At 35.9% G+C, this 23,232-nt stretch overlaps 3 protein-coding genes, 1 long non-coding RNA gene and 1 pseudogene across 5 annotated transcripts; 3 read left to right on the top strand and 2 right to left on the bottom strand.

Annotated features, from left to right (window-relative positions):
* The first annotated feature begins 129 nt into the window (after window positions 1–129).
* Window positions 130–4,274, top strand: LOC109073097 (protein RFT1 homolog). The gene is made up of 13 exons (XM_042758650.1): window positions 130–440; window positions 539–624; window positions 704–823; window positions 1,067–1,256; window positions 1,355–1,456; window positions 1,563–1,697; window positions 1,779–1,857; window positions 1,947–1,997; window positions 2,083–2,213; window positions 2,301–2,445; window positions 2,574–2,679; window positions 3,358–3,607; window positions 3,695–4,274. Exons 1-13 carry the CDS (start codon window positions 378–380, stop codon window positions 3,857–3,859), a joined length of 1,623 nt encoding a protein of 540 aa, XP_042614584.1. The 5' UTR covers window positions 130–377; the 3' UTR covers window positions 3,860–4,274.
* Window positions 4,275–5,262: 988 nt separating this feature from the next.
* LOC109073099 (musculoskeletal embryonic nuclear protein 1-like) lies at window positions 5,263–6,436 on the top strand. 2 transcript variants are annotated; one of them, XM_019089272.2, is made up of 3 exons: window positions 5,263–5,418; window positions 5,486–5,603; window positions 6,254–6,436. In XM_019089272.2, exons 1-3 carry the CDS (start codon window positions 5,287–5,289, stop codon window positions 6,340–6,342), a joined length of 339 nt encoding a protein of 112 aa, XP_018944817.2. In that variant the 5' UTR covers window positions 5,263–5,286; the 3' UTR covers window positions 6,343–6,436. The 2 variants fall into 2 exon arrangements, with proteins under 2 accessions (XP_018944817.2, XP_018944818.2); XM_019089273.2 differs by having other exon boundaries at window positions 5,265–5,418; window positions 5,489–5,603.
* Window positions 6,437–6,651: 215 nt separating this feature from the next.
* Window positions 6,652–10,972, bottom strand: LOC109073109 (RuvB-like AAA ATPase 1). Its single transcript, XM_042758651.1, has 11 exons — window positions 10,672–10,972; window positions 10,238–10,324; window positions 9,999–10,131; window positions 9,436–9,587; window positions 9,227–9,316; window positions 8,436–8,585; window positions 8,289–8,352; window positions 8,015–8,213; window positions 7,475–7,577; window positions 7,276–7,367; window positions 6,652–7,127 (listed from the first exon to the last, which is right to left on the bottom strand). Exons 1-11 carry the CDS (start codon window positions 10,810–10,812, stop codon window positions 6,968–6,970), a joined length of 1,371 nt encoding a protein of 456 aa, XP_042614585.1. The 5' UTR covers window positions 10,813–10,972; the 3' UTR covers window positions 6,652–6,967.
* A 4,112-nt stretch (window positions 10,973–15,084) lies between these two features.
* LOC109073110 lies at window positions 15,085–20,391 on the top strand (annotated as a pseudogene).
* A 1,215-nt stretch (window positions 20,392–21,606) lies between these two features.
* On the bottom strand, window positions 21,607–23,182 carry LOC122145341. The gene is made up of 3 exons (XR_006160285.1): window positions 23,049–23,182; window positions 21,985–22,080; window positions 21,607–21,627 (listed from the first exon to the last, which is right to left on the bottom strand). It is a non-coding gene; the product is annotated as an uncharacterized LOC122145341 (long non-coding RNA).
* Window positions 23,183–23,232: the final 50 nt, after the last annotated feature.

Raw genomic sequence — 23,232 nt, 5'->3', positions numbered from 1 at the left:
ACAAGTTAAAAGTGCTACAATGTACTGTCAAACATAGATTTTTGTCTCATTGCAGAATCTTATGAACATTCTGAATAATTATTAAATAACGCGAGTTGTCCAGTTCCCCTCAAAGCGTCATTATTGATTAGAAACGCCACCGATATACGTGGACTTTTATTTTGAAATCTTTCAACTGAGAAACGGAAGTATATTCCATTTGACAACTTGTACAGTTGTTAAATACCAAATGGCAAATTCAACAGGAGACTATTGTAGTACAGTATCATAGTAATATATCTGTATAATGAAGCGAAGGTAACGTTTATTTTCCACCGGCGGTGATTTTGTTGTTAGTGAGTTTCAATAGTTGAGTTAAAAAAAAAGTAAAGTTCACAATGAGCTCAGAAGATGTGCTCAAGAGTGCTTCAACACTGGCCTCTTATAATGTTCTGCTTCAGGTACTACTACACACACACTACTGTTGTGAACACACCAAATACACCTATATTAGAGACATATAATAAAGCAGTATGTTGATATATATTTCACGTTGCAGGTGATGTTTCGAGTGCTGACGTTTCTCTTGAATGCATTTACTTTGCGGTTTGTGTCCAAGGAGCTGATAGGCGTGGTAAACGTTAGGTGGGTTTGCAGTTACAAATCATAAACTCGAACATTCCTTTCAATGGCCCACTAACTGCAACGTTTGCTTTTGTTATAGGTTGATGCTGCTGTATTCTACACTGGTGTTTCTGTCTAGGGAGGCGTTCCGGAGGGCGTGTCTGAGCAGCGAAGGGGCGGGGCGTAACTGGAGACAGGTCATCAACCTGTTATGGCTAACGTAAGCAGAAATACGTGTAGGTTTATTCACCACAATTTGCTTACCTCTGGAACCAACACGCTGAAACGTGGGCAGGCACTAATGAACTCTATATATATAAATATGAAAATATATAAAAGGATTGAATAATTGCAATCAGAGATTTAGATTGATTCAGATCATATCTGAAATTTCAAGGAATATTTTGCCTAAAATTAATATGTTTTTTATTCTCTTTCTTTTACCTTCTTCTCAAACTCTCAGATTTCCTGTGGGCTGTGTGTGGGGTGTGCTGTTAGTGTGTGTGTGGTGGTGGGTGCTCCAGGCACCTGATCCTCAGTCCATCCCGCATTATGTTCCCGCAGTTGGATTGTTTTGCCTAGCTGCACTTACAGAGCTGCTGGCCGAACCCCTCTGGGTTCTTGCACACGCGCACATGTTTGTCCGTTTGAAGGTGTCAGCATTTGCCTATCATGCTTTATGTTGCACTTTATAGTCTCATTGTAGATTGAATAAAATGAATGTATCTGATCAAATGACACATATTCACAGGTGATTGCCGAAAGCTTAGCCATGATTGCTAAATGTCTTGTTACTGTAGTGATGGTGGTCTCAGCGCCTCAATGGGGACTCTATATCTTCTCTGCTGCCCAGGTATATATGTTTGCACACTGAACATATGTAGTTTCTGGTTGTCTTCTGGTTTCTAATCTTGATTCCGTGTGTTTTTTTGTTGTTGTTGTGTTTTATTTTTTGACAGTGTGTCTATGCAGGGTTTTTGTTGCTTTGTTACGTGTTATACTTCATCCATTTCCTTGGCTCAGAGGAAGCAGAGAGTAAATTGTTCCCTGTTAGTCACATAACAGACCTGCTGCCATCTAGAGTGCATCATGAGGTGACTTATTTTATAATACGACACCACATTATTTTTTGTTTCAGTGAAACAACTACATTGTTTGTTTGTTTTTGTTTTTAGCCACTGCTAAACTGGAAGTTGACCACACTAACCTGGAGCTTTTTCAAACAGTCATTTCTCAAACAGATACTTACAGAAGGTTAGTGCCTATCATGCTTAATTACGCAGTATTTCTTTTTGTCTGAATGTTCAAATGCTTCTATTAAATATTTGGTTTTGATTTTATAGGCGAGCGTTATGTGATGACGTTTTTGAATGTGCTTAACTTTGGAGACCAAGGTGGGTTAGTACATTCATATACACAAGCTATTACGCACAAACAGCATATTCATGTTATAATTCCTAGTTTCCTTTCTATTTACAGGGGTTTATGATATAATAAACAATCTGGGCTCAATGGTGGCTAGATTTCTTTTTTTACCTATTGAGGAGAGTTTCTATGTGTTCTTTGCTAAAGTGCTGGAGCGTGGACGAGATGTACGACATCAAAAACAAGTCAGTGTCTGTTTATGTTCCTAATTTAATGTAGTACAGCCACCCAGATGTGGGTTGGTTAACTCTAAAATGCTGATTTGTCCACAGGAGGAAGTTTCCATGGCAGCTGAAGTACTGGAATGTCTTTTGAAGCTGGTGCTTTTGATTGGTCTGATCATCGCAGTTTTTGGTTATGCATATTCTCATCTGGCTCTTGACATCTACGGTGGGGAGCTTCTGAGCAGTGGAGCTGGTAAAACATATAAATACTTATTGCTTACAGTGGATACTAGATTTGACTAACTTTTCAGTTAAGGTGGATACATTTTTATTTGTATGTGTGCCGTAAACATTTAAATGGTTTGCTTGTGTATTTTGCAGGGCCGGCTCTTCTACGGTGTTATAGTTGTTATGTTCTGCTGTTAGCCATTAATGGAGTAACAGAGTGTTTTGTTTTTGCTGCTATGAGCAAAGAGGAGGTTGACAGGTGAACAACACATAATTACTATACTGTGTGTGTATATATATAAATATATACACACACACACTCCCACTTGAACATTTGGGGTCTGTAATGTTTTTGAAGTCTTTTATGCAAACCAAAGCTTCTTTTATTTGATCAAATACAGTAACAACAGTAATAATGTGAAATATTATTACAATTTAAGGTAACTGTTTTCTCTGTTAATATATTTTAAAGTATATTTTTTTTCCAGTGAATTTTCAGCAGTCGTTACTTCAGTCTTCAGTATCACATGATGCTTCAGAAATGTGCTGATTTGGTGCTCAAGAAACATTTCTTCTTATCATCACAGTGGAAACCATTTGTGCTGCATTATATTTTTTTAGAAATCATGATGCATTTTATAAGGATTCTTTGTATGAATGCATTTATTTGTACAACAACATTTATTTGCTACTCAAGAACAGCATTTGATTGAAATAAAAAATCATTCACAGATTAATTTAATGCATCCTTGCATAATAAAAGTATTAATTTCTCTTGAAAAAATCTTACTGACCCCAAACATTTAAACTGTAGTGTTATATACAGTATATATATAATTTATTTACAAACTATTTTCTAAGACAGATAAGTATTTAAGCCTTTTCCATTTTTCTATGAAATTGTTTAAACAAAATGCTTTTCTCTCTTTCTTTTTAGATATAATCTGGTGATGCTGGGTCTGTCAGCATCATTTCTTCTCCTTTCTTATTGGCTAACCTGGATGTTAGGTGGCATTGGGTTCATTTTGGCTAATTGCTGTAACATGGCTTTACGAATCATTCACAGTATTGTTTACATACATGGGTATTTTCTGCAAAGTGAATACACACCTCTGTGGGGGCTCCGCCCACATTCTGCTGTCATTATTGCACTTGGCGTGAGCTCCATCCTCACAGCCTGCTCAGAGGTATCATGCCAGTGCCTTTTTGTTTAATTATATAAGTTGTTGTGATGAGCAAATTTTAATTTGATTTGTAACCATTTTGTCTTTCAGAGCATGTTCTGCTGTGATGGTGGCTGGTTGCTAAGGCTGGTTCATGTTGCCGTGGGGGCAGTTTGTCTCCTGGGTGTGGTCGTCACAGTATTTTTTACAGAAACAAGACTTGTGCAGTTTGTTAGGACTCAATTGCTACCAAAATACAGCAAGAAACATACATGAGCTTTTACTTTGAAAGCTGCTAATGCTTAAACCTCACTGAGGTGCAGCTGACACTAGCATGTCATGGACCAGAAATATAAACAACCAGAAATGAATACTATGTGTAATTTTTCACAAACATATTTTGTTTTGTTGTTTTTTTTTTGCTTTTTTGCTGCAGAAGATGACATACCAGAGATGTACATTGACCAAATGTTTTGTAACATTGTACCCTTTGCATAATGTTACTACTAGATATACTGTAGGTGTATAGATCAGTGGTGAATTTTGTATGAATGGTTGTTTACATAAATGATGTACAAAATGGTTATACATACTGTATAATAAATTTAAGTGATACTGGGTACCAAGATGAGACTGGGAAATATTATCTACTATTATAATATCTGGGAACAAATAAAACTTTTTTTTCTGATTGCACTGTTTTCCAAATTTAATTTACAAACATTACTGTGCAAATATTTGGGGACAGCAAGATTTTTTTTATATCTATTATGCAAAAGTGACAGTAAAGACTTTTACAGTATCAAAAAAGATTTCTATTTTAAGTAAATGCTGTACTTTTCAACTTTCTATTCATCGAAGAATCCTAAAAATATGTATCACTGAAAAAATGTTTAACATGAAAATTCAGCTTTGTCATCACAGGAATATACTACATTTTAAAACATTTTTAAAAGAAATAACAGTTCTTTTAAATTATATCAGTATTTACTGTTTTAATGCTGTTTTTGCATTTCAAATCTTTTTATTTGGATTTTCAATAACATGGCAGAACGATACATCATAAAAAAGCAGTGCACCACAGGAAAATGTCCATATTAATCTCTTCCACAAACCTTCCATTATAGCTGTTTTTGCTGTGTGTGTGTGTGTATATATATATATATATATATATATATATATATATATATATATATATATATATATAATAAATGCAGCCTTGGTGAGCATAAAGGACTTTATCAAAAACATTAAAAAATCTTGCCAGTCCCAAACTTTTGTACTTTTGAACAAAGATTCTAACATGAAGCTGTAAAAATATTTCCTGAGTTTGCAAATCAGTGAAAAGAGCTAAGAAAATGAAAACACTAGAACAGAGAGACTAAAGAATAGCAGGACATTAAGTCATTCCTGAATATCTCTTTGCTCCGAGACAAATTAAAATTCACAAACAATCACTTAGCAACAGTCAAAAGAACAAACACAACTGTTCAAATAAACATATGCAGTCATTTAGAAGCACTCCAGCATGAGCAATAAAGCAGATACAAGGCACAAACCATGAACTTTTCATTTCTCAACTGCTGGAAGTAAATGAAGTACTGAAGACGTCATCTTTAAATAACTATTGTATATCCCTACAGAACAGTGACTGAGATTAAATGGGAGGAGGAACAGTGACTCATTCTTTGGCCAAAGGAATTATGGTCCATCTGGGATTGGACTCTGTAAGGGAAGGGTTTGTTTGTGTATATACACTTACGACCAGTATAAAACAGAATCTTCAGCAAGACCGTGGGACCTCACAACTGATTTCAGAGTTGGCCATGTCTCAAGTAAGATGACCATAGAAGAAATTAAGTTATTTTTTTTTTTGTCATTCATTTTTCTGTTACTCTTCAGCAGGGTGAAGAAGTTAAGAGGCCTGAGGTAAAAGCAGAGGATTTAATTGGAGCCAAGGATAAACTGGGATCTGGAACAGAGGTGAAGAGCAAGACCTTTGAAGTGATGCAGGAATGTGGTGAGTTGAGCAGCAACTGCAATAATTCAGTTAGAAGACTGTGTGAAATAAAAATGTCACTGAATCTAAGTGTCCTTGTTTTTTGACATGGAGCCAAGAGGAAAAAAGAAGAGCCGTGTGTATGTGTGTGTGGCTTTTGTAATGTTTCCACTCCATATATAGAAGGAAGTCAGAACACAAAAACACAGGAAGACATTGTTCTACTAATCACTTTTTTTATGTTGTTTATTGTCTAAAATTTGTCTTATGTGTTTATATTGACTAATTTGTTTCTGATTCCTGAAAGATATCCCTTATTTTTTTCTAGACTTTTATAATCTCAATTCCAAGATCCCAGCTGCAACATTTTACATTGTACCAATTTATCAATGATCCCTTAAATTTGAAAATGTCGGCAAGTTATCATCAGACTATTAAAAGACTGTATATCATTAAGAAACACATGATTCATGAGATTTTTTTTTTTTTTTTTTTTTTTTGCGGGATATAATTCACTTCTTAGTTAAAATTACTTTGTTTTTTGTCAATTCATGCATGTATGATTTACATAAATGGAGCCCTTTGTAATGAGGTAACTGAAATTCAGATGTGTTGGATGTCGTAGTTTGTATTATTGTGTATCCTGAGTATCTTTCTGTCTCTGCTTTTAGAACAGGCTGGGAAGGTCGCGCCATCCGTCTTCAGCAATGTTCGCTCAGGATCTGAGACTGCCTTTAACAAACCCAGCAAGAGAAAGTAACACTAGGAAACCACTGTTTTACTGAACCATACAGCTAAAACATGTATTTATAAATGAATCCAAAGCATTAACATTAAAACAACTCTGAACATTGTCATTATTCATTTTAATGTGTACCTAAATGTACTTTTTTCCAATTTTCTAAAAAATTTTAACGATTAAAACTGACAAATACATTTTTTGAAAAATATCCTAGAATGCTACTTAAGTTGCAAGGTTTATTGGATAAATAAGTAAATAAACGTGTTGGTTTAGTTTTAAATTGAGCATTTGATTTTGTGTGAAAATGAAATATGTCAAAACTCCCCATTTATATTTCACATTACTATCAAAAAAATATTTATTTTCAAAACAAAAAGAACAGCAGACAGGACGATGGAACACTTATCTCACAGGAAAATAAAACTGGGGGATGAAACTAAAGAAATCAGGTTGTCTAAGCACGTTAAATAGGGAATGCTTTCTTTCCTGTTTTTGAACTAACAACAACTGACACAATTGAGTAAAACAATAAAGTAGCCATGCATTGATGTTGAATTGGCTTAAAACAGCTGTCATACTGTTAGAATGTCATGACAAATGTGAACTAAACCACCAGTAAAGCACACTAAAACAGTCTGTACAGTTATTTCATAAACTTGGTGTGCTGATCTTGTAGGATCTTTGCAGAGGACTTAGCATCATAGAAGAGTTCATTAATTTCTTCCACTTGTTCCTTTTCGACTACTTCCCTTCCCTGAACTCGTGCCAGCAGACTGGCAGGGGTCAGCAGCTGCACTGCATATCTGCATTTACACAAACTCACACATTAGCCAAAATGACATAACCAAATTGCATAAATTTTAAACGCATGAAAATGAGAAATAAATATGACAATTCAGTTCTAATCTAAAAAAGTAGATGTGTTTTTCAAAACGCAGTAAAAAGTAGAACCTGAGTGTAGTCTTGGTACCGATCTCTCCAAGATGAGATAAACCCTCCTCGCTGATGTTGATTCCTTCTGTCTGAGCTCGGATCTTTATGATCTATAGCAACATGCAAATAAAACAGCATGAAATGTCTAATTCATCTTTTAGAATGAATTTTTTTTTATTTGTAAGCAGCTTGTTTTGACACAAAAGTTTATGCACACCTGTTTCATTTCTTGAGGAGTGTACAGCATAGTTCTGATAATCATAACTCGATCCAGCAGATCCAGTGGAATACCGTGAGGAGAGCTGATGTCCTCTGTCCCCCTAAAACATTATTATGTATAACAGTAAACTTGTCAATCAACTCCATAAGCAATCAAATGGATCATTCTAATAGCTGGTCACAGCAAACTATGATGAACTAACAATGAACAATAATTTTATTAATGTAGGGAAATGTGACTTTTTACATATATTAATATATTTTTAACAAGCTGTATAAATTAACATTAATGTACATAATGAACAGAAATAAACAATTAACAATAATATATTTATAAATAAACGGTAACACTTTACAATAAGGTTCCATTTATTAACATTAGTTAACTGCAATAGTTAACATGAATTAACATTGCAAAATACTTCCAAAGCATTTATTGGTAATCTCTATTGGTCTCTCTGTAAAATTATTACTTAATATCCTACAAAAGTTAAAGCTAATTTAATTGACTGCATTTCCCACTGTATCAAAAACACACCTTATAAGGCAGTTTCCTCGATTGGATGCAAACACTACAATGGGAGCAATGGAGCTCTCCAGTGCTCGATGTAGGTAGGTAAAACACTCGATGTCCAGCATGTGAACTTCATCGATGAACAGAACACCAGGAACCAGCTCGGCCACCCCCTGATCAATGTACTTGTTCACCACCTTATTGATCTCCACTCTCAGTTTATCTGAATACACAAAGATAGTTAAACAAGGCTTCATTAAAAATCCTGTTAAGATTATCAGTATATAAAGTATGATACCTGTGATTTCTGTCTTCTTGGGTTTCATCAGTTGACCCATCATAGAAAGTATGTCCTGGCCTCCCTGGAAAACACAGTACGCTCATAGGATCACCATTATGGGGATCCATTGAAATGCTGGAAAACATGATGTCTGTATGCACATACCTGAGGTCTTGCATTAGCAATATCCAGGTCATGAAGTGTAACATCCTGAATAATCTCTTTCTTCTTGTGTACATCACCTTTCGGTAGAGGTACGTACTCTTCCGCCTCTAAATCAAACTCTGTTGCAAATGTGTCACATCGTCCCTGCCTCTGCAGACCAAAAACAGTAGGACTGATTATGAATGAACTCAATAAAAGCCTTGAGAGATTTTAGGACCATTAAATAGGGTTCATTTATTTACAAGGGAAGTGGACTGCACTTTATGTGATGTAGGATTTTGTTTAAATACTATAGTTGTGCAACCATATATGTGTGTACACTACTGTTCAAAATGTTTTTGAAAGAAATCTATTATGCTGACCAAGTCTGCATTTATTTGATCAAAAATACATTAAAAAAAGAACGAAAAAGAAATAGTGACAATTAAAAAATGTTTTCTATTTGAATATATTTTAAAATGTAACTTATTCCTGCAAACAGTTGTGCTGCTTAATATTTTTGTAGAAATTATTTAAAAAATCTAAAGCTAAAAATAACAACGTTTGTAACATTATATTATATTTGTGATATTAACATATTTTGTAACATAATAAATGTCTTTACTGTCACTTCAAATTAATGCATTCTCGCTGAAATAAAAGTATTAATTTATTTCAATAATATTAAAGACAATCTTGTCCTTTATACCGCTGCCTGACTACTTGCCCACCTGCACTGACAAAAGACTACTTCAACATGCCAAGAGCAGATATAGGGAGGAGAGAGAATAGTTAAGGAAATCCGTCCATACCTTGACTGCCCCACTGTTCGCTTCGATGTAGATAACATCACCGACCTCCACTCTCTCCTTCTGCAGACTTTCATAGATACTGGGATCCAGCTGCATAAGCATAACAAACGCTATGAGATATGACTTCAAACAGACACAAAAATCGGCTTCCACCCAGCTCCTTTTTTTTTAAATATAAGTATGCAAGAAAAGCGCTTTCACTTCCTTACCTTCAACTGTTTGGTGCCTTTTGCTGTCTTCAAACCAATAATGACATGACTGATAGTTTTTCCATAGCCCCCCATCGGATTCTCCGTCTCACAAGGAGTCAGTTCAGTGACCTCTCCCTCATAAACCTCCTTAGTCTCCTTGATACGCAGACCTGCACAATCAAAAAAATTTAATTTTAGGTACAAGAATGAAGAGAACATATGCTAACATATGCTTATACGCTTTTAAAAACCTACAGAATTCATTATATATTAAATACCAGTGAATCTATTCACCTGTGTGTGTTCAATTGCCAATGCCAGTGTATTTCTATGTCAGCACTGTAATAATGTGTGCATGCATGCATATCGCACTTGATCACACAGGTTTGATTCTAATGACTAATATCAAGCTACAGTGTGTGTGCATTGGGAACTATTTACTAACTAGTAGCACGACTAGTTAAAATTTAACTGAATGTGTTTTTCACCTTCATTATAAAAAGTGTCTCTTAAAAGAAATGAATAAATGCATTTTTACAGGTTATGATGCACAGATATGGGTTCTTTCCATGAGAGCTCACCTATGGCTCTTCTGAAGTTCTCCATCAGCACTTCAGTCTTTTTGATTTCTGATGAATACACTTCACTGCCCACCATAGGACAGAATGGCACTTTATTTCCCAATTCTTGTGCCATGGCTAATGCTAGAGCAGTCTGTAGGGTACAGAAATACAATTATCAAACCACAAACACTCTCACAAAGGGCATCTCTGAAACTATTGACAATGACTGAAAAAAAATAAGGGCTGTCAGTCCTTACCTTTCCTGTTCCAGGTGGTCCGGCCAGTAAAATGGCTCTGCCAGCCATCTTTTTGGAACGGATCATCTCCACGATGATGCCACAAGCCTAATAAGAACGTAAGAATACAGGACATGTTTATCTTTACCATTTTTTGAAAATGGAAAGGATTTACAGCAACATGTTGTCCTCTGTAAACAAATAGTATAATAATATCAAGTAGCTAAACTACAGGAAATTAGCCAGAAAATATTACAAATATTAAAAGTCTCCAAAATCAGGATTGGTTATCACCACAGTAAAATACTCTTGGTGAAGGTGAAATACACATATGCATTTTAATATTGCTCCTGAATCCTAACACATACCATTAATTAGACACTTTGTATTTACAAATTTACTGATTCTGCATTCATTAACAAACTGGCAAAATATGAAATTGATCTCTAAGTCACCTCTCTAGCTGTCTCCTGCCCCACTAGTCCGGACGCAGATTGTTTAGCATTGCCGGCCTCGTCCAGCCCGAGACCCTTTACATGGCTGTGAGAAGCGATGCGCTGCGTCTTGGTAGTGCTTTTTACCTCTTCGATCTTCATGTTTCTTATTAGTTATTTAAACAATCTAAAAAGTGAGGAAAATAATTTCAAGCCTATCGCACGAAAGGCCGTTGAAATCATACACAACAGACCCGCGTTTCCATGTGGGTAACTAAGGCGATTTGAGGAAGTACCGCCCTGGAAACGTTTCTTAGTCGTTCTTCTTCTTCTTCTTCTTCTTTCAGGTTTAATGGCGGTTGGCAACTCATCTCAAAGGTGCATTACCGCCACCTACTAGACTGGAGTGTGGGTATTAGAACGACATCAAAGGAGAGGTGGAGAGAAAAAATACAAATCAAAACAAAACATTCCAAAAAAAATTCCTATTTAATTCTTTCTCTTAACCCAGTGTTTTTTCAAAAATAAAATTAATAAATTGTGTATTCTCCCAGATGCTTTCCCTCATAAATGCTCAAGTGTCATGCTTTGTTCATCCATTTATTTAAACCAGTGTGACTCATTCTGAGATGTGTAATTAACATCTCCTCCCTTGGGTTTCTGCGCTTCCTCATGCTTGTGACTACTTGATTTTGTATACTGTATAAATTACATCCTGTATCCGCTGTTTTCCAATATTCCTGCCATATTTTAAGTGAATGTTGCTTTATGATGGTTTTGACCTCTGCTCTACTTATTGGTACTGTTTCATGCTTTGTAGAGTTTTTTGCTAGCATATCCACAACTTCATTTCCTTCACCCCTACATGGGCAGGAAACCCAAAGGAAGGAGACAGCCATTCCCTTATTATGAAGTGTGAGAAGCAAGTGGAGTATTTGATAAATGAGGTCTTGTCTACATGACGCTCTCCCAGACTGAATGCTTAATAATGCTGATAAACTGTTTTCTTCCACCCACCCTAATGCCAGTAAAATTGCTACTAACTCCACAGTGTAAACTGACAGGTAGTCTGTTGTACTCTTTTTGACTATACTACTTCATACCGAGGAATAAAAAATGCTGCACCAGTATAGCCTGTTTCCGGCTGCTTTGATCCATCCGTAAATATGAATAATTCCTCTTGATACTGCTCTACATAGTTTTGAACTATTATCCACTGTGGCATTATTTTTGAGTTTTCTTTTAGTATTTGTTGATGGTTTTATACATTTCCAGGGTGGCATCGTTGATATTGCCACAGTGGGTCCTACTTGCAACTAACTGAGACCTGCATTTTGAGCCTTAGCATTCCCCACCCATCCGAAACTGTAAAAATTGCTTTTATTATGCTCTGCGCATTCTTGCAAGACAGTTTTTGTGGGGTGCACCATACTATGTCCTTGTAAATTAGTCCAATATGCCAACATGATCTTGACCCTCCTAATACTAGCACTATCTCTCATGCCTCCACCTGTAATGCAGTTACTGGTGATGTTTTAAATGCTCTGGTACAAATCCAAAGTGCCTGTGCCTGCTCCACATCAAGCTTTTTAAGGTTAGATTCCGATGCAGACATATACACTAAGCAACTATAGTCAGAGGCAGTTCTCATGAGAGCCTGATAAATGTTTATTAGTGATGCTCTGCTCACTCCCCAATCTCGCCCTGATAGACATCTCAACACGTTGTTGATCTTTTTACACTTATTTCTGACCTTATCAATATTCTGACACCAAGTCAGCCTCTCATCAAAGAGAACTCCTAGAAACCTCACCACCTTAACCTGTTCCAAATCTTGTCCATACAATTTCAGTGGCACTACTTTGTGGCACTTAGAGAAGCATATAACTTGAGTTTTTGGGATTGAGAGTTTAAATCCCCATTTATAAGTCCATTGTTCAACTTTCTCTATTGCATTTTGCATTTTCTTTCTTAGATATTCTACATTTCGTCCCCTAACCCAGAGTGCTCCATCGTCTGCATAAAGTGACTTACCTATATTTCCACTTACCTGATCAAAAATGTCATTTATCATAATATTGAACAGTATGGGGCTGCAGACACTACCTTGTGGGGTACCATTTTCCACTATATGGCTACTTGAATACTCTGTACCAACCTTAACTTCTATTGTTCTTCTGTCCAGGAAGTCTAATACTCAACTGAATAATTTACCTTTTATTTCTTATTTGTCAAGTTTAATAAGTCCATCCTTCCACAGCATATCATATGCTTTTTCGACGTCAAAGAACATGGCAATTACACTTTCCATATTAGTTTGTGCTTTCCTAACTTCTGCTTCTAAGCACAAAACAGAGTCCATTGTCCCCCTACCCTTTACAAAATCCAGACTGATACGCTGAAAAGAGACCCTTACCTTCCATATAGTAACTTAACCTATCTGTTACCATCCTTTCCATGACTTTCCCTAATTGTGGTGTTAACGCTACAGGTCTATAACTTGACGGGTCTAAAGCATTCTTACCAGGTTTGAGTATTGGGACTATCACTGCCTGTTTCCATTCAAGCGGGATTCTACCGGCATTCCATATCATATTGATTAGCCTTAATACTACCTCCAGTGATACATCTTTCATATGCCCTAACATGGTATAACATATAGCATCTTTCCCTGGTGTTGTTTGTCACACATTTAAGATAACCCTTTTTGATTCAAACATAGTAAAAGGCAGGTCCATATCTCCTCCTGATGCAGATCTACTTTTTTTTATTCCAGGGTTTTCCAACTGTGTCTGATTCCTATGCTGCTATTGTGTATAAATTTCCAGAACTGTGGATTTCTACCAAAAGCTCTACCAAAAGCTTCACAAAAGTTTCTACCAAAAGCTCAGCTTTTTCTGCATTACAAACTGCATTCTTTTTATTGCTACACAACACTGGCATTTCCACCTTTCTATCTAATCCACTCACTCTTCTGATTGTTCCCCATATGTCTGACAACTGAGTTTCACTTCCAATTTTATTGCAATACTGCCAATACATGGGTTTGACTGACCTAATCATTTTCCTAACTAATGCTTGTGCCCTTTTGTAGCTAATTAAAGTTTATAGTGTGTGATGAGCTTTAAGCTGTGTAAATGCTTTATTTCTTCTTTTAACTGCTGTTCTACAGCTCTCATCCCACCACAGCATGCTTTTTCCCCTTCCTGTACTTTAAGGAATTGTTTCTTCTGCTGCTTGTATAATGGCTGCGACTACTACACTTTTCATTTCCTCCACATCTGTTATATCTCTACTCAGTATTTCCATACACTAAGTCTCACTTATTTCTAGAAATGTCTGCCAGTCAGCTAATTTCCACCTTTGTATTTTCACTTCCCCATCCTGGTGTACCTCTATGCCAATCCTAGTAATTATTGGAGAGTGATCACTACCCACTGTCGACTTATTACTTCCCATGCACTAATACCTGCAATTTCAATTGACACTAGTGTTAGATCAATAGCACTTTCTGTATTACTTGAACTATTATACCGTGTGCCCTTTCCATCACTAATACACACCAACTCCTTATCATCTATACATTTCTCTATTGCTAATCCATTTATATCTGTGTTTTTACTTCCCCATAATGTACTGTGTGCATTAAAATCCCACTTACCACTATTTTGCCCTGCATTGATCCGCAAACCAATTCCAACATATCAGTACTTAATCTATTGCAAGGGTTGTAAAAATTGGCTATTTTTATTCTGTTTTCCCCTGACCATATTTCAATTACAACAGATTCATTTTCTTTCCCTTTACTAATAAGTTTATATCTTACCCCACTTTTAACAAAAATTGCTTGTGCTTCCTGCCACCATCATTTCTTCCACTACCTCACAGCTAAGCCCTTTTATTCCTAGATATTTTTCTGCTGATTTAACTATTATTTTGATCTTTTCTGTCTTCCTGTCTGTCTGTCTGTGTCGAGCAGTTTATCACCTCGACCATGAACAACACAAATTTTTGCCCACAAAACTCTTATTCTATATGAAGTGTAAATAAACTCCTTATTGTGTAACAAACATGCTGTAAACAACTGAAACATTTTTATATATTATTTGACCCATGAATCAGTTGCCTTTTCTAGAACAAATGCTCTGAAGAGGAACCTATGAGTTGAGTTGTTGTTATAACAGGGATTGTTTATTTATAGCACAGGAAGAGCAACTGTCAAATTTCAGTAAAGTTTGCTGAAAACAGTAAAAGCAGCAATATTTACATTAGCATGTTATGTAATTTCTCAAATCAGAATTAATTAGAAGATATTACCACCCAAAATAGAGACACTTGGTTAACTGACAGTTTAATATCGAGCTGGTTGAACCAGCAGCAGTTCAAAGTCTGCGCATTCATTCTATGCTCCCCAGCAGTCACGCTGTTCTAGTGATGGCAGAGTCCAGTCCTCCTAACACGCTGAACTTCAACGTTGGTGTCCTCGGCCATGTGGACAGCGGAAAAACGTCTTTTGCCCGTGCGCTGAACAGCACTGCATCCACCGCAGCTTTAGATCACGCTGGATCTCGGCTTTAGTGCGTTCACGGTGCCCTTACCGGAGCACTTGAGAGAATCCTGCGGGGACAGACAATACGACAGTCTGCAGTTCACTCTGGTGGACTGCACGGGACATGCATCCCTCATACGCACCATTATCGGGAGTGAGTGGGTAGATAAGTTGGTTTTTATTAGTTTGGCTGAATAAAACTGCAGGTTTTATGTTTGCGTGAATCAGTGTATAAATCATATAATTCACCACGCACTACTAATGTCTTTTAATTCCTGTTATAACTGTTATCGTGTTAAAAACATCATGCAAACCCGCTCTGACGTCCCGATCTGAATCAAATGATTCGCGATACGCGATCCGATTGGAGCGCTTCGAAACAGTGAATCATTTTGCGACGCAATGGTTTAACTGATTCGTAGTTTCAAAAGCTCCGTTGTGTTCTTTGCTCGCTTTCTCTATGTAATTTGTTGTTTGAATAACCGTGGACATTAAATCATTACAATTAATAGGCCTAATGTAGGCTTACAATGTTTTTATTAAACTGAGATCTCACTAAATACAATTTCCGTCGTATTAAAAACATTTCATAAAAAATTTCAAAAGCATCCCCCCCTCTGTTTTTTTCACAAATCGCACCCTGTATATATTTATCATAAGCATACTACTTGAAGAATAACAAACCTGTCGGTGCATTTTAAACTCTATCCAGAACTACCACTTTTGATCAGTAGGTGGTATGCATAGTATTTGAAGTGCTCAAATTAACCCTGTAAAGACTGAAATGTGATATATTATGTCAGATTTTTTTATGGAAGTTTGTTGAACTTTTATACAAAATATAAAATAAAATCTTTAAAATATGAATGTGTGTTTTATGTTTGTATCAAATTTGATAGTATGATATAGGAGAATATGATCACATCAAAAAGACCTGTGTACTATTACCTAAAGGTGGGATTTTTTTTTTTTTTTTAGAATCATACTAAAAGGACTTTTATTTGCTTAAATAGTATGAACTATCATTTAGAGTGTACAACAGGTTTTTCATAAGTTTTGATTATTTAGGGAGTAGGGAGATTAAAAATTCAGGTTTCAAACGTGATACTGTAGGCTTTATAGAGTTAAATCATGCTCTCGATTCAAAAGACATCTGCTTTTAATGACAGACTTGTAATGGTACAAAATATAAAATAAAAATGTATTTAGAATTAGAACACCTTTTACAGTTACAGTAAAGAATAGCATTTTGTCAACATGTTATCATGATCAGATTCTGTCATTTAATGCACTTCCAAATTATAAAACACAATTAAGTGTCTTTAACACACTAAAAAAAAAAAAAATACTGGCTTAGGAGAAACCATTTTCACTTCAAAATTGGTAGTAAACTTCTCAAATAATTACAAAGAAATTGCAAGTTACATTGAATTAAACATGAAATTTTGAAGAAGAAATGCTGAAATAGTATTATCTTGTAAAACATACTTATTTACAAATTTTTTTTTTTTAAACAGTGGAATCACATATATTTGTTAATTGGTAGTTATGGGTACAATACATGCAATACGTCAATATTCCTCCATACTAAAAGCTCACATGGCTTATTTTCTTGCATATACAGTCTCATAAGTATTATGTTCACAGAGGGATGTATGAAGAAATAGATGATGAGAAACAATGTCTAGAGGGTTTTTGTCAACCTTCAGGTCCAAACAAACCCAGAGAACTCAGAGTGTAGTGGGAATGTCTAGTGTAATTGCATTGATGGTACTGGTGTATGTGTGTGTGAGCATTTATGGCACATGTGGTAAATTAAGGCGGAAGGGGGCTGTTCGGGGTTCCAGCTTGACTTCCTCTCTCCCCCCAGAGGGGATCTCTCAGGAAAGAATGAGTGCCAGAGAGAGGGAGAGAAAAAGAAGGAAAGGAAAGGCAATGGCCCAGTCTCCTACTTCTCTTATTTTCGGTCTCTCTTTCTGTAATACTGTTTAGCAGCGATGACTGTACTTTGTCATGTTTGTCATTGTTGAAGTTATATGTTTTACTCTGATCTGTATACTTGCATTCAGGTGCTCAGATCATTGATCTGATGATGTTGGTGGTTAATGTTGTGAAAGGTATGCAAACACAAACAGCAGAGTGTCTTTTGATTGGTCAGCTCACCTGCTCCCACACGATCGTAATCCTCAACAAAACAGACCTGTTGCCTAGTGACAAGAGACAGGCAGCTATTGATAAAATGACCAAGAGGATGCACAAAACTCTTGAGAACACAAGGTAGACACTGCCAAGCACATTTAACTGTGTATTATACATATTACACATTTTGCAATGTCTTCAGACTGTAAAAAATGATTGTAATTTTAATGGTAAAAAAAACTATAAATGCTATATATAAACTATAATTTACAGTTTTTGGAAGTAAAAAAGAAAAAGTCATATTGAAATTTACAAAAAAAAAAAAAATAGTGTCATTTTTCTTTAACTTCTGGCATCTTCAGCTGATGTTTTTCTTTTTTATGTATTTTTTTTTTACAACATATATAACAAATCTAAGCTGCTTGATTGTTTATATTGTGGTCAAATCTGTCACAAGATACTATAAATGTAATAAACATTAACATCATGAGTTTCTATAAAGATAATTTGTAACAATGTGTATTGTGCTATACATATAACATTGACTTGACTTTTTACTTGTCATATTTAAAGGCTGCCCTATTATTGCTGTTGCAGCAAAGCCTGGTGGTCCTGAGTTCCCAGAAACAGACGAGCCACAAGGAATACCTGGACTCATAGACGTGAGTTAGTGGGTGTGTTCAGTAGCACAGATTCAAGATCCAAAAGTCTGAGACCATTTTTAAACTTAAACTTGAAAAACATTTTCCCCTATAAACATGGAAATTAGAATAAAGTTTAAGGAGTTTGAAAATGCCTAAATAAAGAAAAGTTATGATGTCAAAGATAATATATATAGGAAACTAATTCAAATTTAGGCAAATTTGTGACATTGACCATACAAAAGATCATTGCAAAAGATTTCCTTCTTTCCATTAATACACACAATGGAACATTTTCAAACCCAAATCCAAACTTGTGAAGTTTATACTAGCTTGAGTCACTAGCAATGAGTTGATTTTAGGTTTCAGACCTTTGGACATGATTGTATTTTGCAAGTTTGGATCACATTTTTGAAGATGTTTCTGTCTTTGTGTTCAGTTATTGAAGGCCCAAGCCTTCTTTCCTCATAGAGATCCATCAGGCTCTCTTCTGATGGCTGTAGATCACTGTTTCTCCATTCGTGGCCAGGGAACAGTCATTACTGGCAACATCCTACAAGGGTCACTCAGTGTCAATGATACTGTGGAGATACCAGCGTTAAAGGTATTTATGTATTTCTACACAAAGCTCTACAATACATACACTACCAATCAAAATTTTGGGGTGAGTATGATTTTTTAAGCGAATGTACTTTTATTCAGCAAAGATGCATTATATTGATCGAAAGTGACAGTAAAGATGTTTATAATGTTGCAAAAGATTTCTATTTCAAATAAACGCTGTTCTTTTGATCTTACTATTTATTGTAGTATCAACATTTCCAAAAAAATATTACGCAGCACAACTGCTTTGAATATCAATAATAATACCAAATGTCTCTTGAGCACCAAATCAGCATGTTAGAATGATTTCTGAAGTATCATGTGACACTGAAGACTGGAGTAATGGCTACTGAAAATTTAACTTTGCTGTCACAGGAATAAATTATATTTCAAAATATTTTTAAATAGAAAACTGTTATTTTACATTGTAATATTATTTCCCAATATTGTTTCACAATACTGTTTTTATTGGATTTTTTAAATTAAATAAAGCCTAAAAAAATAACCATGTAAAAACGTACTGACCCCAGACTTTTGAACAGTAGTATACTTGCAACGGCACAAAATGCATGCAAAGATCAGCTCCTTATTTAAGATTTTTTTTATTCCTCAGGTAACTCGCAAAGTCAAATCTGTGCAGATGTATCTCATTTTTCAATCAAGTGCTTCCCAGGAACGAAAATGGAGACTGTAGCCCCACCTCTCAAGAGGAAAGAGCAGACTTCTTCTCATTTGATTGGGAGTTTCATCACCTGGATGAGTATTTGACTTGTCAGACAGAAGGTGGGAGAGGGGAACCACAGCAATGGGCTTTACTTGAGTTTGAATGACCAGTCACATGTCCACCACTTTGCTTAGTGATTGGGTCATGACTGCACTCAGATATCCATGGTAACACATGCAGGCTTGCCTTTCATGGAAAGCTTCTGGAAGGCTTTGAGGATAAAAACTACACAGAGACAGCACTGCCTCGGCTCAAAATCAGCAAAGACAAGCAGAAAGAAGGAGCAGTGGAACGGGTGACTACAAATATTTATCTTTATCAAAAATATCTTTTGAACACTTCATGTACTCTGGCTCCAGCTAAGCAGTTTTGCCAATTTTCTTTTCCAATTTTTTATCTTTGGTCAGGTGACAGATGACTACACTGTGATTGGTCGTAACCTTTTTAAGAAGGAGACTAACCTTCAGCTGTTTGTGGGTTTAAAAGTTATACTGTCAACAGGAGAAATGGGCTCCATTGAAGGTGGTTTCGGCCAACGTGGCAAAATCAAAATCTGAATTCCAGGTAAGCAAAGACAAAAACACTCTATTTTACTCTCCCTTACTTCTTTCTTGGCCCCTTTTTACCTCCTTCCTCTAAGTTTCTTGTCAGGTGACTTACATATTTATACATCCATATACTCATTTATTCATTCATAGACATCATGTAAAAGCTACTCTCTTTTAAAGTTACACACACCAAAAATGCATGCTGAATCTTAAATATAAGTGCAAAAAAAAAAAAGCTCACGTCCTTTTCCTGACTCTCAAAGCTAGCTTTGTGTAGGTAGACCTCAGCCACACAAATATACGTACACAAACATTACTGCACACCCCTCACTTCAGGCCCAATGAAATGGAGTAGAATGAATGTATCCATAACCACACATGTAAAGACGTTTAACATTTTTGTAATATACATTACCTAAAATTATTGCCAAGCTTGAGAAAAAGTAAGTCAGTCTAGATTTAAAATATTTTTGCCATGAAATTTTGATTTATGCTGCAGTTCATTTCTGTTTAAAACAAATAATCATATGATAATTGTATCTGCACTGTAAAAAATAAAAAGTTGAGTTAACTTAAAAAATTAAGGTAATTTGCTGCAAAGCAATTTTGAGTTTACTCAACTTCCATGATTAAAGTTTTGCCAAATCATTGTAGAAAGTTGATTGAAACTGCTAGTTTAAGTTAGGTATACCTTCCTCAGTAAGTACATCTAACTAGTCATCCTGAGTTTGTTTAAAGTTAAAAAGGGGGTTGAGTGAACTTTAAGAAACGAATAGGGAGAACTATAGACTGGAAGTTCACTAAACTCAAAAAAGCTTTGCAGCAAATTACCTTAATGTTTTAAGTTGGTTCAACTTAATTTTCTTCTTTTAATTTACAGCTTTAAATCTTGCATTCAAACTTCTTCCACAGATTCCTGTATGGCCTTCACTTTAAAAATCAAACACAGAGATTGCAAACCATACTGTAAACACAAATAAAGACTAATTTTTACAGAAAAATATTTATTTGACAATTCTGCCAAGCAACACATTTTCTGTCAGCATGAAATGCAAAACTTGGACTTGGATATAGTTCTAATCCAGTCATCAAAATAAAATAAAATAAAATAAAATTAAATAAAATAAAAGGCAAAAAGAGAGGCAATCTTGAAATGCCTTTAAAGTGCTGGAGTAAAACAACACAAATGCTCTTAAAGTGCTAAACAAAATTGTTCTCAAACAAGAGCCAGAATAACAATCTTAAAATGCAGCAGCAATAAACGACTTCAGAGTTTCAACATGTGCTAGAGGTATCAAGTATTACAACTGTTAAAACACAACTTAGTCATAAAACCTTACATTAAAACTCAAAACTGTCTTTGGCATGTTAAAAACTGTTATACAGCTACTGAACTAACAGAAACAAATCAGTACTTGCACTTTTGATTAGCCATATGAACTGCAGCTACTTAAACTTTAACAATTTGTTTTTGAAGGACTGGAGCTCTTGCAGAGCACTGGGGGTCAAGGCCGATAAACACTTTCTGAATGGTTTCAAAAGTGTATTTTAGTTCTTTAGGATAGCTAATGTTGAGAGCGTAAATCAAGCCAAATAGGAGAGCAACAGCTGTAGGGAGGTCTTGAACATTATCCAACACAACTTGCTCCTCTAGAACTACAGACAGGCACCTTACATTTGGGTTTGAATGGATGGTGGCAACGTCATCTTCAATGACAGTTAAGATACCCATCTTCATCCCTTTTGTGCGAGTGTTTTTTCTGGGTCTGTGTCCTGCATCAAAAAAAAAAAAAAAAAACAACAAAGACAGTATCAAAACACATTTTTAAATTGATTAAATTCTGCTGGACCACAAAGAGTTTTTTATATTGTTTGGTCATTTTCCATTGTGTTTGCTTTGATATAACACTTTTTTAATTTGTGCTGTTAGACTCATCACTGAGAATGATTCAACTTGGATTATTCAATAAATACATTTTTGCCAACACTTTGTCTCCTCCATTCTACTCTTTCAGAGAACAGTTAGCAGATTAGTTTCGGACACCAGACAAAACTGTTTTCTCTTTACAGCATCTGGTCATACCTCAGGTATGAGTGTATATGTTGACAACAGACTGATAACACGCTTACCAGGCATGACTCCAGGAAGTTTCTAGACTTTTCCCTCATAAACAAAGGTAGACCTTTGAGAGCTGTAGCTTTTCTTTGAGCAAGCACATCAGAAGCCTGAATGACACAGAAAAAAGTTATATGCATGTTATATTCAACCAAAAGCTTAGGGCTTACCTTTAAAGGAACACTCCACTTTTTTTGGAAATAGGCTCATTCTCCAGCTCCCCCAGAGTTAATAAATTGAGTTTACCATTTCTGAATCCATTCAGCCGATCTCCAGGACTGGGGATAGCCCTTTTAGTATAGCTTAGCATAGATCATTGAATCCGATTAGACCAGTAGCATCGTGTTCAAAAATGACCAAAGAGTTTCGATATTTTCCCTATTTAAAACTTCAATCTTCTGTAGTTATATTGTGTACTAAGACCGGCGGAAAATGAAAAGTTGATATGGCTAGGAACTATACTCACATTCCGGCATAATAATCAAGGAACTGTGCTGCCGTAACATGGCCGCACCAGGTGCACTGATATCATGCAGCGCCTGTGGAAATAGTCCACAGCGTGCAACACACACTCCCTGTGCAAGCAAGAGGATCTGGCTGTTTTCAGGCGCTGCGTGATATCACTGCGCCTGCTGGCCAATGGTAGGGCAGCACAGTTCCTTGATTATTACGCTGGAAAGAGAGTATAGTTCCTAGCCATATCGGCCTAGAAAAATCGTAACTTTTCATTTTCCGCTGGTCTTAGTACACGATGTAAGTACAGAAGAGTCAAGTTTTAAATAGGGAAAATATCAAACTCTTGGGTCATTTTTGAACACGATGCTACTGGTCAAATCAGATTCAATGATCTATGCTAAGCTATGCTAAAAGTGCTATCACCAGACCTGGAGATCAGCTGAATGGATTAAAAAAAAAACAGTAAAACTCAACTTTTTAACTCTGGGGGAGTTGGAGAATGAGCCCATTTCCAAAAAAGTGGAGTGTTCAAGGGCAACCTATTATGCTCACTCACAGGTTACAAATTTTACAATGTTTACATGATTTGACAAAAGAATTACTTAATTTGCTAAATTATTACTTGATCAAGTTGGTCTAGGAGGGTCTTCATTTCATCTCCATAGGCTCCACCACGTGATCGGTACAACATAATCATCTTTGATGCGTATTCATCCAAAGAAGACAAAAAGGTACTCTTCAGGTTGGTTTGTGTAATTCTGTAAAAATAAACAAATAACCTAACACACACACACACACACACACAC

The sequence above is a fragment of the Cyprinus carpio genome, chromosome A6, assembly GCF_018340385.1.
Source record: "Cyprinus carpio isolate SPL01 chromosome A6, ASM1834038v1, whole genome shotgun sequence".
Classification (NCBI taxonomy): domain Eukaryota; kingdom Metazoa; phylum Chordata; class Actinopteri; order Cypriniformes; family Cyprinidae; genus Cyprinus; species Cyprinus carpio.
The sequence above is the reverse complement of the archived record's forward strand: the minus strand, read 5'-3'. Positions and strand labels throughout refer to the sequence as shown.

What these genes read in the sequence shown, in the direction of transcription:
- LOC109073097 (XM_042758650.1), top strand. Translation starts at nt 378, where the DNA reads ATGAGCTCAGAAGATGTGCTCAAGAGTGCTTCAACACTGGCCTCTTAT. An exon ending in ATAGGCGTGGTAAACGTTAG is followed by an intron (nt 625 to 703) that starts GTGGGTTTGCAG and finishes CTTTTGTTATAG; the next exon opens with GTTGATGCTGCTGTATTCTA. An exon ending in AGCAAAGAGGAGGTTGACAG is followed by an intron (nt 2,680 to 3,357) that starts GTGAACAACACA and finishes CTTTCTTTTTAG; the next exon opens with ATATAATCTGGTGATGCTGG.
- LOC109073099 (XM_019089272.2), top strand. Translation starts at nt 5,287, where the DNA reads ATGGTCCATCTGGGATTGGACTCTGTAAGGGAAGGGTTTGTTTGTGTA. An exon ending in CAGAGTTGGCCATGTCTCAA is followed by an intron (nt 5,419 to 5,485) that starts GTAAGATGACCA and finishes GTTACTCTTCAG; the next exon opens with CAGGGTGAAGAAGTTAAGAG. An exon ending in TGAAGTGATGCAGGAATGTG is followed by an intron (nt 5,604 to 6,253) that starts GTGAGTTGAGCA and finishes CTCTGCTTTTAG; the next exon opens with AACAGGCTGGGAAGGTCGCG.
- LOC109073109 (XM_042758651.1), bottom strand. Translation starts at nt 10,812, where the DNA reads ATGAAGATCGAAGAGGTAAAAAGCACTACCAAGACGCAGCGCATCGCT. An exon ending in AAGGCACCAAACAGTTGAAG is followed by an intron (nt 9,317 to 9,435) that starts GTAAGGAAGTGA and finishes ATGCTTATGCAG; the next exon opens with CTGGATCCCAGTATCTATGA. An exon ending in CTCCTCAAGAAATGAAACAG is followed by an intron (nt 7,368 to 7,474) that starts GTGTGCATAAAC and finishes ATGTTGCTATAG; the next exon opens with ATCATAAAGATCCGAGCTCA.